The 18,141-nt window shown below is 33.6% G+C and overlaps 2 protein-coding genes across 2 annotated transcripts; both read left to right on the top strand.

Moving 5' to 3' along the window:
• Positions 1-5,449: 5,449 nt before the first annotated feature.
• On the top strand, positions 5,450-9,249 carry LOC103852016. The gene is made up of 3 exons (XM_009128896.3): positions 5,450-6,012; positions 6,109-6,851; positions 6,941-9,249. Exons 1-3 carry the CDS (start codon positions 5,977-5,979, stop codon positions 7,281-7,283), a joined length of 1,122 nt encoding a protein of 373 aa, XP_009127144.1. The 5' UTR covers positions 5,450-5,976; the 3' UTR covers positions 7,284-9,249.
• A 217-nt stretch (positions 9,250-9,466) lies between these two features.
• On the top strand, positions 9,467-13,465 carry LOC103852015. The gene is made up of 3 exons (XM_009128895.3): positions 9,467-11,227; positions 11,306-12,042; positions 12,110-13,465. The coding sequence occupies exons 1-3, from the start codon at positions 11,147-11,149 to the stop codon at positions 12,438-12,440; spliced, it is 1,149 nt and encodes a 382-aa protein (XP_009127143.2). The 5' UTR covers positions 9,467-11,146; the 3' UTR covers positions 12,441-13,465.
• The last annotated feature ends 4,676 nt before the right edge of the window (positions 13,466-18,141 follow it).

Raw genomic sequence — 18,141 nt, 5'->3', positions numbered from 1 at the left:
TACAAAATAAAAGAGAAAACCAAACATAATTGAAAAGTGGTTTGGATTTGGTAACTGAATAAATAGAATAAATGTTGTTTTTAAAATCTGGCGGTATATGCTTAGTATATAACTCGATCAAACTGAGTAAACCAAAATCAATTAAATAATATAATAGTATAGTTATATGTAAATTACAGAATAAAATAAGCATATATATATATGATTTATTTTATAGAAATAATTTAATATTTAAAATGCTAATTTTAATAATTTATTATCTTTCCTTAAATAAAAGTATTTTTCTTTCATTTTTATTAATTCAATTATATATATTGGTGACACATATTTAAGCTAAATTTTAGTTATTTAATAATATTATGATATTACTAACTTTTTATTATTTGAATTTTATGAAATGACTAAATAATAGTTAAATAATTAGAAAAAAATATTTTTATAATAGATAGAATACTGAAAAAATATATATGTTTTAATAAATTCAATTTCTATTTATATAAACTCAATTTCTATTTATATAAACTCAATTTCTATTATTTATGATTTTCAGTATATAATTGAATAAACCAAAAACTAAAAGTATGTAAACCAAATCAAACTAAAATAGATATGATTTTAATATGTATTTATGTATAATAAATAGCGAAATGAAACCGAAATCCAGATTGAATAGCCCTATAATTAAGTGTTTAGAGTATATAATTTTAATAATCATATTTTTAATAAATATTGTAAAATATTTATGTACATTAAATATATTATGTATTAAAATTAAATTAGTCTTTTGACTCTTTAATATATGTTATTTTGATCTTTTTTTTTGTCTGGTATTTTTGTGATAAAAACTTTTTGTGTATGTTTTCAGGAGAATTGACCTTGTTTAGTAGGAACTGACAATTACATGTTTTTCTCATGTTGATCTCACAATATTTTGGTCACTGCATATCGTTTATGTGAAAACAAAGTGATGGCCATAAATGTTCCCATTTGAATCCATTGTTCCCTCTTTTTACAAGCGTGATTGCTCTTCCCTCACATAACTGAAACTAGTATCTATTAAAAATATTCAGAAAATTTAAGTCAAAAGTGTAACTCTCGGAAGATATTGGTAGTAGTCTTTGATCGGGAACGTAAACCAACACTCGAGGACTGTTGGTAAGTACATTAATAAATGAACTATTCTCGCTGGGATATTCCGTCGAACAGGCTATGTTCAATTCATTTTTGTTCGTTCAGCACAAAAAGGAAATCTATCAGGCCGCTGTGCGACCACCCCGGCAAGGATAGAACTGAGCCGAGTAACGATCCTCTACAGAACCAGACACATCTAGAAATGATCGTGGCCGTTAACCACTCTCTAATCGCAGGGACATGAATCATCATCCACCAGGATTTAGGGTCTGAGCCTATAGAACAGATCCTTTCAAGTAAGGTCGTGATTCTCGTTGCCTTCTCTGAATTATATACAAAAGGTTCTTAACTAAACCAGTGATGTACTGATGTGGGAGTTATCCACGAGATTTTTTACCAGATATAGGTTATGGACGAAAGCCCGTTCATTTGTATAAAGCTCATCTATATAACTTTATTTCTCCATTACGTTGTAACAAAAATTGGTTAGAAAATCATTTATTTAAGCCGAACGGTCCATCTACGTTTGAAGTGAATTAGATGGTAAATTCTCTGGCTTTCCCGGTTTCTCCAACTGTCTCCTCTAGGAATGCAAGGTCACAATCACAATTAAGAGTTCCATGTATTATGTTTGCTTTAGGTTTTATAATCTACACTAATATTTTGAAATCTTGAGTTTCTGGCAAATCTTACAACTTTCATATATTTAAAAACCATTTAAAAAGAAAACAAAATTTACAACTCCAGTAAGAGATACTCTGGTGTTATAAAAGTAACAAAGTTTTGACTCGAACAAGTAATAAATACCAATTTGTTCTACAAAATTCATCTGGGAGATCTTAAGATTGTGCCACTGATCATTATCTTTTCAACAAATAGCTGTCCAAAGAATTATAAAGTAATCATGATTGTGCCACAATTTAGATTTACCTAAAAGAATTATAAAGTAATCATGACTTAGTTAGTTCCATAAACTCAATATTTTTTTTTTTTTTTTTTTTTGATCGAAACCATAAACTCAATATAAAATTGGAGAAATACAAATTTTATAGTTATGAAAAGTTTATCAATAGAGAAAATACAGGACACTATATTTCGAGTGTCCATACACCTATACTCTTTGGTTACAGGTGATAGGCACTCTGCTGCAGCCTGCTCCTTCCCCAGATTGGGAGGAGAATGTTCATGCTATTATGACAGGCACTCATGGTCTGTTACCCTCAATTCTTCTGAGACTATCTTTTCAAGTTTCAGTATACTACATATGTCATGGCGTGAGAGAAATGATGGAAGGCATTCTCAAACTGCTCAGAGAAATGATAGAAGGCATTCTCAAACTGCTCGTCCGGTTGGTCAACTAGCAAGGATCATAGACAAAACAATAAGGCAGATAATTTTATCTACTGGTTATGTGAGTTATCAAACTAAATCACACATTGGAAAATTAGATAAGGAATATCTAATATATAAAAAGATGTCCAACTTTAATTAGTACGAGGCCTTTTGGGAAGGAAACCAAAAGTAAATCCATGTGGGCTTGCCTAAGGCCCAAAGTGGACGATATCCTATTAATCAAACAATATAGAGTTGGACATGAATTTAATAAATCCCAACAATTGGTATCAAAGCAGTTGACACGAAATCTGCAAGAAAACTAAAATACGTTTCAAGTAGGAACGAGATCCATCGAGTTAGGATTGTGAGGTATGTAGTAGAGATCAAGTCAGAAGATCTTGAAAGTCAGTTGTGGGACACGAGATGAATATGGTCCTTAATTTGAGGGGAAGAATGTGAGATATAAAACTAAGTCCCACATTGGAGAATTAGACAAAGAATGTCTAACATATAAAAAGATGTCCAACTCTAATTAGTACGAGGCCTTTTGGGAAGGAAACCAAAAGTAAATCCATGCGGGCTTGTCTAAGGCCCAAAGTGGACAATATCGTACTAATCAAACAATAAAAGATGGACATGAATTTAATAAATCCCAACAGGTTATACTGAGAAACTGAAGCTGAAGAGGTTGCTGCAATGTTGGTTTGGAGGTCATATTGGTCAGGCCTAGTTCGGGCAAGCTATTTCATTTCATTAAACATTTTTATGTATATAAACATTCTTTTCTAAATTATCTATAAATTAAACATTTCATCAAAAAAAAATATAGAGGACACTATAAGTCTATATGCAGTATAATAGATAATAGATAATTACATAGACAACACACAATCATAAGTAATTGGTTGGATTTTATCTTTTGTTCTTTAGCTTTATTTATTTTTAAATCATTAATTTTATCAAATTAGGAGCATAAGGTAGAAATCGAGATACTCTTCTTAAGTGAGGTTCTGATGGTGAAAATCGGATCTTGAACATTTCGATCTTTTACCTTTGATCCAGCGTTCGATGCCATGGAATCTTGAAGAGTCTTCGAACAGAGGGGGAACCGGAGAATCTAGTCTCAGTGAGCTGAGAGCCTCGAGCGCCACTAAAAACAAAGGAGAATTTGAGTTTCTTTTGTTTTTATTGTTATGGAATTGGATTGAAGTGTTTCTGAAGAAAATAACGAGATAGTGTAAACATAGAGTAGGTGGAGAGGAATTTCCGTGACAAGTGGTAGGAAAGTGTGAAGATGCTCTGGTCCTTTCTATTTGTAATGTTACGGTAAATCTGGATGATTCAAGTTGTAGCTCTAGGTGATGTAGTTCATGTTTGTTCTCGTGCACGTGTAATCTGTTATTTTATGAAATTTGAAGATAATAAACCAATAATACAAATCCAATCAAAATAACAAGATTCACCTTTATATTAAACAAATTCTTGCAATTGAATAACACTTGATTTCAAAATCTATTTTAAAGTAAAAAAACAATAACATTAGATTTGAATATGGATTTTAAAATCATAAAACAAGTAACACTAGATGTGAATAAAGATTTTCAAATCATAAAACCAATAACACTAGATTTGGTTTGAATGTAAAATTTCATTAAAATATACAAGCCATTAACACTCTATAAAACAAAACCGGTTTTTTGGTTAAGTTTGGTTTGGGAGTAGGTTAGTTCAGTTTTCTATAAACAATTTTACCAAACAATACCAGTTTTAACCAAAATTTCAAACCAGAGTCAAATTATAAACCAAACTAACTAAACAAACCGAAATAACTGAACGAAAGAAATATTTTGAATGTTTTCAATTTAAACCTAAAATTTAATTAAAACAAAAGAAATTTGTATAGAAAATTTTGAAACCTAACTAATAAAAAAACGAACCGTACCAAACTGAATTTCTTTTCGGTTAACTTGTGTGAGATTTTGACCGAGTGAACTAACTAAATTCCGAACCAACCAAAAAAATGACCCACATACTTATCTTTGATAGTCCTAAGATTTTTAAATTACACCACAAGCAAGTACATGAATCTTATTAGTTATTTTATTAATTGCTTTTGAATGCATAAATATTTGTTTCTCATTTTGTTTTCTCTTGGATGTATATTCTATGGTATATTCAAGTTCCTTATGTAATATATATGTTTTATTTTATTTTAGTATTTATGTGTATGTCACAGTACATTTAAACAAGCATATAGTATTTCGTACATTTGTACTCCTACGATTTTAAAATTACGTTATATCGATTATTTTTTATGTAACATATATAATATATATGATGAGGCGTGTAAAAAAAGCGTTAAGAGTAAGGGTCTGACTGGTTTAACCGCAGCGGTTGCGGTTGCGGTTGCGGGAGTTTGCGGATGCGGGTGGTTGCGGTTTCTAGCGGTTTTAAGAGATTTGTACGACTGGTTCTGCGGTTATAAATTTGTGCGTTTGCGGGATACTTATGACTGGTTAACTACCAAATGCAGCAGCAGTTAAATAATAAATTAACAATATTTACATTTTATACAATTATAAAAATATCAAAAATAATAATATTATAATAAATATAAAATTTATATTTAGAAATTTATAGTTTAATTTTTTTTAAAATATAGAAAATATTTTTATTTTAAAGTTTTATAATATTAATTAAAATTTAATTGATATATTTTAGCATTTTTATAATTTCAATTTAATTTTTTTATTGAATTTTTTTATTTTTGTATTTATATTGTTTTGGAAAAAAAAAAAAATTTTTATCCTCCCGCAAACGCCCGCAACCGCAAACGCTAGCTGGAACCAGCTTTTGAATTTATGAGGTTCAGAGCGATTTGGAGCGATTTGGAGCGGTTTAGAGAGGTTTGAGCGATTGTTGCAAAACGCCAGCAACCGCTACCAACCGCAAAAGCTGCGTTTGCGGGTGGTAGCGGGAAAACCAGTCATACCCTAAGAAATGTCTCTGCTTTTCAAACTAGTTGCCAAACCCTTTGTAAGTTTTGTTATCAAATCTCATTTTGTTAAGTTTTGGATATACTACATAATATTTGTTTCTCATTTAGTTTTCTCTTTGGATGTGTAGTCTACTGTATATTTAAATTCCTTATGTAGTATATATATTTTGTAAATATTTATATATGTCACAATACAATTAAACAAGCACATAGTATTTCATAGTCCATGGTAAGTTTTGTTATCAAATCTCATTTTGTTAAGTTTTGGATATACTACATAATATTTGTTTCTCATTTAGTTTTCTCTTTGGATGTGTAGTCTACTGTATATTTAAATTCCTTATGTAGTATATATATTTTGTAAATATTTCTGTATATATGTCACGATACAATTAAACAAGCACATAGTATTTCATAGTCCATGGTTTTGAAAATTACGTTACAAGCAATTATATGAATTTCACATAACAAAATATACAGTGGGGATTGTAAACAAAGCGTTAGAGTAAAACATGTCTCTGCTTTTCAACATAGTTGAAAAACTCTTCGTAAGTTCAAGTGTTTTTTTAACCTTTCTAATCTGTAAGTTTGGCTATCAACCTAATTGAAATGTCTATGTTTTTCGTTGTCACAATCATTCATAGGTTCAAGAAGGGGACAAGGACCGTTTCTTCACATGTCCACGAAAAACCCCCTACATGCTGGTTGATGTTACTGTTGGAGAAGACGAATCGTCAACCGATGAAGAAAACAAAATTACAGATTATTGGGTATACAATCCAAGGAGTGAAAAAATTATCAATATTACTGGAAAGAAATTCCCAAAAGTGTTGTCGGGAGGAGGCTTACTCCTGGGAGGATCACGTGGCTGGGCAATTTTCATGAGCTACCCTGATTACACCATACATCTCAGCCAAGTGTTTAATCCTTGGTGCACAGAGTCGTCTCCCAAAACTATTACTCTGCCTCCATTAACTGATCACCTTGTTCCTCATGTCGAAATGAATGGAAATGTTTCGCTGTCCACTTATTTTCCCAACCAGGACGATGATTATATAGTGTGTTTCACCATCTTTGGATCTAAACTTTGTTATTGTATGCCTAATCGAGATTCGGACTGGGCCACCATCGACATTCCTTTCTCCTACGACATTGACTCCAATGTCATTTATTCTCAGAAAGATCAGATGTTCTACCTCCTCGCTACAGGATGTGCCTACATGGCTGCCTTGGATCTCAAAAACAATAAGAAGAAGCCCAAATTTATGAGGCTTCAGTTTGAGAACTTCCCTTTGATACCACAGTACGAGTGGGAGATATTGGCTTCATGTTTACAGAGTGGTTATATTGCAGAGTCGTCTTCTGGTGAACGTTTCATTGTTCAATGGTAACACCCAAAAATGATCCATGTAATAACTAGATATGTTTTTTAGCTAAGTAACAAAAAAAATATGTTTATAGTACTATGCTTTGCAGGTATGTTGTGACAGTTAAACTCTCGAACAGAGAAAAATTAAAAGAAAGTACCAAGCGATTCATGGTGTTTAGGATAGAAGATGACGGTGGTCAATTATACCAAGGAACAAGAATCATTGCTAACTACACAGAAAACATTGGGGATCTTTGCATTTTCATTGGAGAAAATGAGACATTCTGTTTAGAGGCAAGCAAGTTTCCTGGACTCAGGCCGAACTCTATATATTATGTTCGCTATGGCTTTGGTGTTTACGATATTGGTAAGAAAAGCAGCCGTGAATATGATCTAAATGGTTTTCCTTGTATTCAAGGAAGAACTTTATTTCTGTCCCCTCTCCATTAGCTAAAATAAAATGGTGATCTCCCAACACTAGTTATGTCACTATATTATTATCATAATAAAATTGTGTTTGATGTTTAGTATGATTTTTCTTTTCAAGCCTTTACCAATGTTTTAAATGCTCATATACTACATTGAACTAAAGATCATAGGAGATGAGAGTTTCATTGCAATTATAAATTTAGGATCATGACTTGAAAAGGCAAAGATTGAACAATCTGAGTGTATGCGGAGAGGAAATGGCAACACAATGAGAGATTTACAGGAAAACTTTTATTCTTTTTTTGTTTTTTGAAAACTTTTATTCTTTGCTTGAGGATGAGTAATTTCTCTAGGTAATAATTCCGACGACCAAAAGAAACTTAGAAGTCCACACTCTTTTGACCAAAAAAAAAAAGAAGTCCACACTCTATGATCATCAGCTCTTCCATAATCTCTAGACAAGTACCCAAGGCTATGAAGTTTTCTCATGAATATTGTTGAAGGTGGAAATCGGTTCCAACATAATAACAAGATATTATAACTGAAAGAGGGGGACCAGAGATTTCTTTTATGATGAAGTGTATGTACAATGACGAATTTTGTACGAAAATGAAGATAAAAAATAAATAAAAGGAACATGTCGTCGTGTAGCTTATGAATTGTTTGTAATTTTATACTTCAAGGACCGAATAGCAAATTGCAGGCCATCAGCATATCCAGTTCCTATACTCATTGGCGGTAGAGTGACAGCTACGTTCGGTGACGCTGTGTCTATACTTTCTGTGTAACTCCCAGATCGATCCGTCCCATTTTCGTGTTGTCGGAGGCATGTGTTTTGAAGTCAATGGAAAGCAGTCTTTTCTTCGAAGATGGATCGAGAGATTTTTTCCCAATAGGCATGCGATTGTCTCTGGCCAGGCCAACTCGGGGGGCTGCTCAAGCCCACCTCCAATTATAGCCACCTTTCCTAGTTTGTCATGGTAATGTCTCCCAAGCAGTTTTTATGTGTCACTGCCGAATTGGCGGAGCCTTAAGAGCATCCTATTATCCAGCATTACCATCTCACTTCTCTATTATGTTTCTATAAATATCATTGTGTGTGTAGACAATGAAACTAAGAAAATCAATCCTTCATTTCTCTTTACTCATTGCAACAACATATATCTCTCATGTTCTTCACATTATTCTTCATTTACTCTCCATTACTCTTTCTTTGATTCTTACACAAATCTCTTTACTCTCTTCATCACTACACACGCCTATACTCTATTTCTCCTTACTCTCACATCCTAATCTATGATTTCTCACATCAGAGGGCAGTTCCCAAACTGAAACCTCATAAATTTTGGATTCTTCTTATTCTTTTTGAGATCCAAGGCAGCCATGTAGGAACATCCTGTAGTGAGGAGGTAGAATATCTGGTCTTTCCGAGAATAAATGACACCAAAGTTGATTTCGTAGGAGAAAAGAATGTCGACAATCGTCCAGTTTGAATCTCGATTAGGCATATAGTAACAAAGTTTGGATCCAAAGAAGGTGAAACTCACTATATAATCATCGTCTTGGTTGGGAAGATAAGTGGACAAGGAAACATTTCCGACCATTTGGGCATGCAAAACAAGGTGATCAGTAAATGGGGGCAGAGTAATGGTTTTGGGAGATGACTCTGAGGACCAAGGATTAAGAACTTGGGTGAGATGTATGGTGGAATCAGGGTGGCTCATGAACACTACCCAGCCACGTGAGGTTCCAAGCAGTTTGCATCTGTCCGACAACACTTTTGAGAATTTCTTGCCAGTAACATTGATAAATTTTTTACTCCATGAATTAAATAATCAATAATCTGTAAATAAGTTTTCTTCATCGTTTGAAGATTCGTCTTCTTTAAAACTAAGGTCACCCAGCATGTAGGGGGTTTCTCGTGGACATGTGGAGAAAAATGCCTTGTCCTCTTTTCGAACCTGTGAATGATTGTAACAAAAAAAAAGAGAGAGACATTTCAACTAAGTTGGTTAGCCAAACTTACAGATAGAAAGGTAGATAGACCACTTAAATTATTGAGTTTTGTTGTTACCCAAACTTACAAAGAGTTTTGCGACTAGGTTGAAAAGCAGAGACATTTTATACTCTTAACGCTTTGTTTATAAGCCCCACTGTATATATATATATATATATATATATATATATATATATATATATATATATATATATTTTTTTTTTTTTGTGTGTGTATCAAACAGAATATTAACTGAAACTAATTGGTCGAGGAATCATATACATATGTAAGGCCTTTTAAATGAACTTGAACTATTTAAACTAGAACACGTACTTTTGAAAACCTTGGACTATGAATTGAAATACTATGTGCTTGTTTCATGGTATTGTGACATATATACAAAAATAAAATGTATATATACTACCTAAGGAATTTAAATATACTGTAGAATATACAAAATGAGAAACAGATAATTATATCTCCAAAAGCAATTAACAAAATAACCAATAAATCTTTGTACAACTAGTAATATAGAAAAAATAAACTACAAACATATCTTTTATTTTCTAAAATAGGATATTTATTTCCAATATATAGATATATGTACTTACGTGCTTATATCCTAGGTTGCACGAAAGCTTCATCGGACATCCGCTTCCCGCTTCGGAACAAAAATCGAAAATCGGAACCTCGTGGAAGCTTACAGAATCTTGCTTCTAAAACGTTTCCAAAATATTTTCAGTAAAAGCACATTGGAAGTTTACGATTCCGTTTTGGAATCACGCTTCCATTTCTTTAAAACATAAATGTCATAAATAAATAAAGATAGAAAATTATATATAGTTTTTGGTTTACATAAAATCCAAATTTTAATAGTAAAGAAATAGAAATATTCAAATATTAAAATATTAAAATTAATACTATAAATTGTTTTTATTCATTGACATTTTTATTAAAGATATAACATATATTCAAAGATACTGTGTCAATTATTTATGAAGTACTAAAAATAATTAATATAAAAATTTCTTTTAAACTTAGTTTATGTGTATTTTCACAGTTTTAATATGAAATCATTTCAAAATTATTATAAATAAACAAATATTTTATTTTAAATTTAAATCATATAATTTTTTTTCCTATTTTTTTCTTATATTTTAGTATGTATATGTATATATATGTATATATGGATATACGCTTCCTACACGTAGCTGCTTCCTAATTTTTTAGAAAATCTTGCTTGTGCGATTCCATACGTTTCTGTTTCCACTTCTACGTACCCGCTTCTTTTTCCATGTAACGTAGCTTATATCAATGTAAAAGAATTGTTATATTTGTTAACTAATCATCTCTAATATAGTAAAATAGAAATGTTGGAAACTACAAATGTTGGAAATGTTGAAAACCACAAACAAAAGCTATAGCAATTTTAACTAAATTAAATATTATTGATTAATATGTATTATGTTTTGAATCTCTATAAAAAATATTTTTTGTCTATTCATCTGATTATCCAGATCATTTTTTCATTGATTCAGAAAAAAATCATTCTTAATTCATGAGACAGCACATATAACTTCCTAATATAACTTGTACACTTGTCTTCTTATGTGTGACATTTTCATTTATATATAAAACATTCTCGATGTTTTTCCATCGCTGATCTTATTAATATAGAAAAATCACATATGTACTACTCTTAATGTTTAGTATTAAAACTTATCAGATATCATATCTAACTATTTTCAATTGTTATACTTTATTTTATAGCTTCTTTCTCGGTACATACTTGTTTTTAAAGATTTTTTTCACTATTTAAGTTTTCTGTAGATCTTTTGCTATTATTTGATATATATATATATATATATATATATATGTGAAGATCACAATGAGTTGGAACCTGGAAGAGTTTGGAGTTGCTTCTTGGACAACAATGTCTCTTCTTTTCAATCAATTCGTAGAACTCTTTGTAAGCTTTTTACTAGTCACTATCAACAGAATCCAAAGTGTTTTGCTATGTTTCCTTGTGATAATTCTCTAATTTCAGGTTGATGAAGAAGGAGAAGAAGATCACAAGGCTCGCTTCGTCTTCGCTTCATCTCCACAGAAGCAAACCCCTTATATGATACTTGAAGGTGACAAAGTAGGAGAGTCTTCTTCAGAAGCGGAAAAAATTGTTATGAACTTCAAGTTACTTGATCTGAGAAAGGAAGAGATCATCGAAGTTACACACAAGACATTTCCAAAGTTGTTGTATGAAGGGTCACGAGTAATTGGAAGCTCACGTGGCTGGACAGCTTTTATGAGCAAACATGATGGAACTGTCTATCTAAGCAACGTGTTCAATCTAGCATTTTCTAGAGTCATTGCTCTGCCTTCACTTTCTGATCCTTTGCGTCTTCGATCCACTGCAATCGTAAATGTCTCTATATCTTCTCCTCCTGACCAAGATGATGGTTATGTAGTGTTCGTCAAGTTCTTAGGCAGTAACCTCTATTACTGTAGGCCTGATCGGGTCTCACAATGGACACAAATGGATATTGAAGGATCCCATGTAAACTTATGTGACGTCATTTATTCCCCAAGAAACCAAATGTTGTTCCTTGTTATAATAGGAGCAAGTTACTTGCTTTCTTTTGATGTCAACATGGAGAGAAGGTATACGATTTTGAACTTGAGAAATTTGCCAAAGATGCCACAATCCGAGTGGGAGATGTTGGCTTTGTGTTGCAAGAGTGAGCACATGGTTGAGGCGCCTTGTGGCAAATGTTTCATAGTGAGACGGTACTACTTATAACTTGAATAACTAAATTAACTAATTAAAGACAATAACTAACAACATTTCGTGCAGGTATGTGGAGACATATGACAACAACGGGATTATATTCAAGAAAACCAAGCGATTCATGGTGTTTCTGCTAGATAAAAAAGTGAAAGATGGAGAAATTACTGCTAGATACACTAAAGACATTGGAGATCTCTGCATATTTTTTGGTACTAATGAAACGTTTTGTGTGGAGGCAAGCAAGTATCATGGACTTAACCCTAACTCAATATATTACATAGGATATGGCCTTGGTGTTTACGATATCGGTTCGGGAATATTCTATCATTTTCCTTCATATATGCCTCTCAATTCGCCTCTTTGTCTCTTACCCATCTTATCTAATCCTCATGTTTGATAAGATTGTGATAGTTTTTTCTCTTCATATATTCTATCATTTTCCTTCATATATTCTATCATTTTCCTTCATTTTTTTGTACACCCTTTTTCGATGTTTGATAAGATTGTGATAGTTTAATGGTAACCTTTTGGACTTGGCGTATACTACGTCAAGTGGTTAACGAAGTAGACTGTAACAAATTATCGGTCCACATTCTGGCATTAATCGGAAGATTTTTAAATTAGGTTAGGTAAAGTGATACATTTTTAGAATATCCACTCTGAGATATTATTTATATTTTTCTTGTAACCGACGAGATAGTATATATAGTTTATAATAAAAATATGTTTTCAAAAATAAAAATAAAACTTGGCCAATGCCGTACCGGTTCTTTAAGGTTTTATAAACAAGAAAACATGTTTTGTTCATTTACCTCAAAGTTCAAACGACATGAAAAGACAAAAGTTGGAGGAGTTACAAACTCATATTACGAGTACCACGCCATCTTTTATATTTAACATGTTTTTGGCTTACATAAAAAATCTAAGTGGAACTAATAAATTTTTACTGTTCACCAACTTTTTTTTAACATACGTTTATCAGGTTCTTCAGAAATAACAAATTTAGGAGATAAACAATTTAATCTCTAAAATGCTCAAATTAGAAGAAATAAAAAAAACAATTTTTTTTTGCTGCAACTGATCATCCAAAAAGGAATATGCTGAATAAACAAAATATGCTGAATAAGGAATATTTATTATGGAATAATAAATAGAATATTGAATGAAATATGATACAATTTTTGAAAATAGTAATGGGATAGTGAATTTCATTCATTTTATTCATTCGTTTATAATGTGGAACAGGGGGGGGGATTTTACAAAAGACTTTTCGAATATGTATGATTGTTTTAATTTTTTATAGGAAATGAACAACTAAACTATACTGTCTCCTTAGAACAAAATCAAATTTTGTCATTTTAGATCTTTACTACCCTTCTTATATATAAAAAATCATATCAATATTTTTACAATGCAAAAAAAATAAAGGAAAAAAAAATAAAAAGTGATGTAAACACGTATGTGCATGTAAAAAAATTATTTTTGGATTCAAAAGATGTTTGGAATAATAAGTTTAAAAATGGTCTAAACGTAATTTATCATCTATGGTGATTTAGAATTTGCAATCAGCAGAAAACACAATCATCTAATGGACATAGAATACGAAATATACCAGTCCAACTAGTACTCCAGCTTTAAGCTTATCAATCTACAACAACACCCACCACAAGTAATGTGTTAAATCCATCAGAGAGAAATCAAGTTCATGTTTAAAGATTAAAGGTGTTTAAAGATTAAACCTGTATACTCAATAATCTTCAAATAAATCATAAGGTTTTGAACTTCATCAATCTGATATAGAACCGTTTTAAGCTTATCACCACCAAGATTAGCACTTACGTTCATTCTTATCATTGATGTAACCTTCGGAGCTAAACCCATGGATCTGGCCACCGAATCAAGTGGGAAATTTGGACGCATCGAATCGATTCCACTCTAACCGTAAAGCAGTTTCTCGCAATAAGCATCAACTTGGTATCAAAGAAAGATCAACTTGGTGATTACGACATGTTTCTTTGGATCTGTTTCACGTTGAGGGGCGGAAACGGTGGCTGATGCAGAGACGAATGATCGTCTCCTCATGGGTTTCGCATTGGTGATCTGATGAGACTGTCGATTCGAAGGTTGATGAGTAGGTTTGGTGGAGAAGCACGGAGAGAGATGATGATTGAAGCGCTCTTTTAGTAATAAAAATTAATAATAAAATCTGTTTCTAATTAGTTTATTTAAAATATAAATATTGTATAATTAGAGAGTTAAAATGGAATTAACATTAATATTAATTCTAAGTAGACAATAATCCATAAAATGATTCTAAAGGGATAATAGATAAGTTCTTTTGTTCTTTTTTGACAAAATTCTTTTTGTTATTGTAACTAGTAAAATTTAATGGAATTCTATGGAATCAGAGCCGGACCTACATTGAAGATAGGGGTGTCATTCGACACATGTAAAATTATAAAAATTAAATCTGTAAGTCTAAGACAAGGAGTTACTCTAGTTGTTTTGGTTAAAGTTTATAGGTTTGACATACATTAAACTAGATTCAAGACTCCAATATGTTCATTTATATATTTTATTACTATTTTCTCATAAGTGAGTAATTATAATTTTGATAACTTTACATATATTTTGACACCCATAAAATAAAACTGGATGGAATGATGCACTTCACACAAATTTATCACATTCCAGTTGTAGAATTTTGTTTTATTAAAACCTTTTAATCGTCAATTTTTGTTGATTAGCAAATGAATCAATTCAATGAGAAAATGCACCCTAAAATTATATAAAATATGATTTTGAAAGAAACTCAAACCATTGAGAGGCGATCGGTAATCATCTTCCTCTACATGTACAATCCCATCAATTCTATCAAGATTGGTGATTGGGTTTGCTGGGAAAACTTTTGGACCAGCAAGATCCCGGTGTTGCAGGAAGTGCATGGTTTAGCAGACTTACATCCAAGATATCACTTTCTAATTCCAGCTTCATAACTCTTGTGTTACATTCCACCTGATGTTCAATATCTTTGCAGGGAAAGAGTTATTAGAGTATCATATTGAAGTTTTCGGATTTTTCTCAACCAGATTTCACGATTTTGGAGTCAGCTTTGATTTGTGGACTTTCTATATTTTTATGTTTTATAATAGTTGTACCATTATAGTAACATAGAGCATCTGCATTGTTGCGTTTCTTCAAGAACGTCTATAGAATTCAAGGACGCAAACAAGAATGACTCTCTTATTATAACCTGAAAAAATATCTCAAAACTCAAGTTCTCAATCCCTAAACTCTATGTATTATGCCACAACTTTGACATCTCTTTATATAGAGTTTATTATGTCCTAATCCTATTAAACAATACATTTAGATAACTCCTAAATATATTCTAATTCCATATCACAATAGGATTAGGTCTCATGTTTATCTCTAAGCTTCTTTTGTCTTCAAGCTTAATCCAACAATCTCCCCCTTAAGCTTGAACTCCATCTTTGACAAATCATACACTCCAATGAGGTCTCTCATTTCCCTGAACTTGATGCGCCCCAAAGGTTTGGTTAATATATCCGCTCGCTGCTCAGTTCCAGGTACATGTTCAACCTCTATCAATCCTTTCTCAACACACTCTCTGATGAAATGATACCTAGTGTGTATGTGTTTACTGCGGCCATGGAAAACAGGGTTCCTCGTAAGAGCAATGGCCGACTGGTTATCTATTCGTACGATGACCCTCTCACTCTCAGCTCCGTGTATCTCCTCAAGCAAGTCCTTGAGCCATATTGCCTGTCTCGCAGCCTCTGTTCCAGCCATGAACTCTGCCTCGCAAGACGATAAGGCCACAGTCTCTTGTTTTTGAGAGCACCACGTGATTAGGCTTTCACCAAGGTAGAAGACGTGACCTGTAGTGCTCTTACCATCATCTGGATCCACATTGTGGCTGCTGTCGCTGAAGCCTACGAGCTTTGTTGGTTCCTTCGAGGAAGTGCTTCTGAAGATTAGGCCGTAGGAAGTCGTACCCTGCAAGTAACGCAAGCATTGCTTCATCGCCACTCCGTGTGATTCCTTAGGGTCCTGCATATATCTAGACAACACACCAACACAATAGGATAGGTCGGAGCGGGTGTGAAGTAAGTAACGCAGGCAGCCAACTTTCTTTCTGTAATCTGTTGCATCAATAGATTTCTCTGTTTCAGACTTCGACAGCTTAGAACCCGAGTCCATTGGTGTCTGAACTGGATTGCAATCTTTCATGCCTGCATCCTCAAGAATCTTCATCGCATAGCCTCTCTGACTCAAGGTAATTCCTTCTTTATGCTGAGTGACCTCTATTCCGAGATAATAAGTCAGCTCTCCAAGATCACTCAATTCAAATTTCGTTGCCATCTCCCTCTTGAACTCAAAGATGAGCTCAATATTCGATCCTGTCACAAACAGGTCATCAACATAAACCGCAACAATGAGAAGCTTGTCTTTTACTTTCTTCCTGTAGACTGAAGGCTCTTTCGAACACTTGCAAAACTTAAGCTCGTTTAGGATCGCATTAAGCTTGTTGTTCCACGCACGTGGAGCTTGTCTTAACCCATATAAAGCTTTGTTTAATCTATAAACCTTGCTCTCAGAACCTTTAACCTCGAAACCCTCCGGTTGACTTACATAGACAGTCTCCTTTAACTCTCCGTGCAAGAATGCCGTCTTAACGTCGAGATGGTGAATGATCCATCCATTTGAAGCTGCTAGATTACAGAGAAGTCGGATTGTTTCTATACGTGCCACAGGGGCAAAGACCTCGTCAAAGTCTATTCCATGTTGTTGTACATACCCTTTAGCGACCAGTCGAGCTTTATGTTTCTTAACACTTCCATCTGAGTTTCGCTTGAGTTTAAAAATCCACTTCAAGCCAATTGCCTTTGCTCCATGAGGCAGATCTGCGAGTGTCCAAGTGCCATTCTCAATGATTGAACACATCTCGTCCTCACAAGCTAGAGTCCAATCCTTTGATCCTTTCGCTTCACTGAAATTCCTTGGTTCATCGTTTAGAACCATGAGCAGTATTTCTCCTTCTTCCTCTGCAAGATATAGCACATAGTCATCAAGGTACCTTGGTTTGGTGATCTGACGCTGTGATCGTCTCATTGTGGTCTCAGTCTCCGTCTCTTCCTCATCATCCTCGGTTTCATCAGAGATCGTGGTGGTTTTTATGATGTCATGGTGCTCTGCTTCTTCATTCCCGACAGTCTCTTCATCAATCTCAGCTTCGCTTTCACCAGTGCCGTGTATCCCACGGTTTCCATAATTTCCAACAGCTATACTGAAACTTCCAGCTTCGTGTTGATTTGTTTGGTTTTGACTCCAATTCCACCCTTTTGTTTCATCAAAGACGACGTCCCTACTCACCATAATCTTTTGATCTTGAGGGTCAAGCATTCGATAGGCCTTTGACCCTGGTTCTGTCCCTAGATGGACTAGTATTCGAGACCTGTCTTCGAGCTTCTTCAGGTGAGGTTTTACTGTCTTTGCATAGCCTATACAGCCAAAAATTCGAATGTGACTGAGGTTCGATTTTCTTCCTCGTAGCGCTTCGTATGGCGTTCTTTCCTTGAGTACTCTGGTTGCAACTCTGTTCAGAAGATATGTCGTGTGTCTCACTGCCTCTCCCCATAGGTAGTTAGGAACTCGCATATGTTTCAATACGCTTCTGGTCATCTCCATCATCGTTCTATTGCATCTCTCTACCACCCCGTTTTGTTGCGGTGTGTATGGGGCTGTGAGATGCCTTCTTATTCCTGTTTGTTCACAGTATGCGTTAAACTCAGTTGAGACAAATTCTCCTCCTCTATCAGTTCTGAACGTGTGTATCTTGTGTCCTGTGTCTTGTTCCACCATTACTCGGAAGATTTTGAATTTATCAAACACATCACTCTTCTCCTTCAAGAATATTGTCCACATGTAACGAGTATGGTCGTCGATGAGTACAAAGACATACCTGATTCCAGATGCTGTACTCGGAGATATTGGTCCACACAGGTCACCGTGGACAAGCTCAAGAGCTTTGTCTGCTCTATATGCAGTTGCTTGTGGAAACACTTGTCTTGTTT

Source organism: Brassica rapa, chromosome A02 (assembly GCF_000309985.2).
Source record: "Brassica rapa cultivar Chiifu-401-42 chromosome A02, CAAS_Brap_v3.01, whole genome shotgun sequence".
In the NCBI taxonomy this organism is placed as follows: Eukaryota; Viridiplantae; Streptophyta; class Magnoliopsida; order Brassicales; family Brassicaceae; genus Brassica; species Brassica rapa.
The sequence above is the reverse complement of the archived record's forward strand: the minus strand, read 5'-3'. Positions and strand labels throughout refer to the sequence as shown.

Coding starts and splice junctions, on each gene's coding strand:
- LOC103852016 (XM_009128896.3), top strand. CDS start 5,977: ATGTCTCTGCTTTTCAACATAGTTGAAAAACTCTTC. Junction 6,013..6,108: donor ACATAGTTGAAAAACTCTTC/GTAAGTTCAAGT, acceptor AATCATTCATAG/GTTCAAGAAGGGGACAAGGA. Junction 6,852..6,940: donor GAACGTTTCATTGTTCAATG/GTAACACCCAAA, acceptor TATGCTTTGCAG/GTATGTTGTGACAGTTAAAC.
- LOC103852015 (XM_009128895.3), top strand. CDS start 11,147: ATGAGTTGGAACCTGGAAGAGTTTGGAGTTGCTTCTTGGACAACAATG. Junction 11,228..11,305: donor ATCAATTCGTAGAACTCTTT/GTAAGCTTTTTA, acceptor CTCTAATTTCAG/GTTGATGAAGAAGGAGAAGA. Junction 12,043..12,109: donor AAATGTTTCATAGTGAGACG/GTACTACTTATA, acceptor CATTTCGTGCAG/GTATGTGGAGACATATGACA.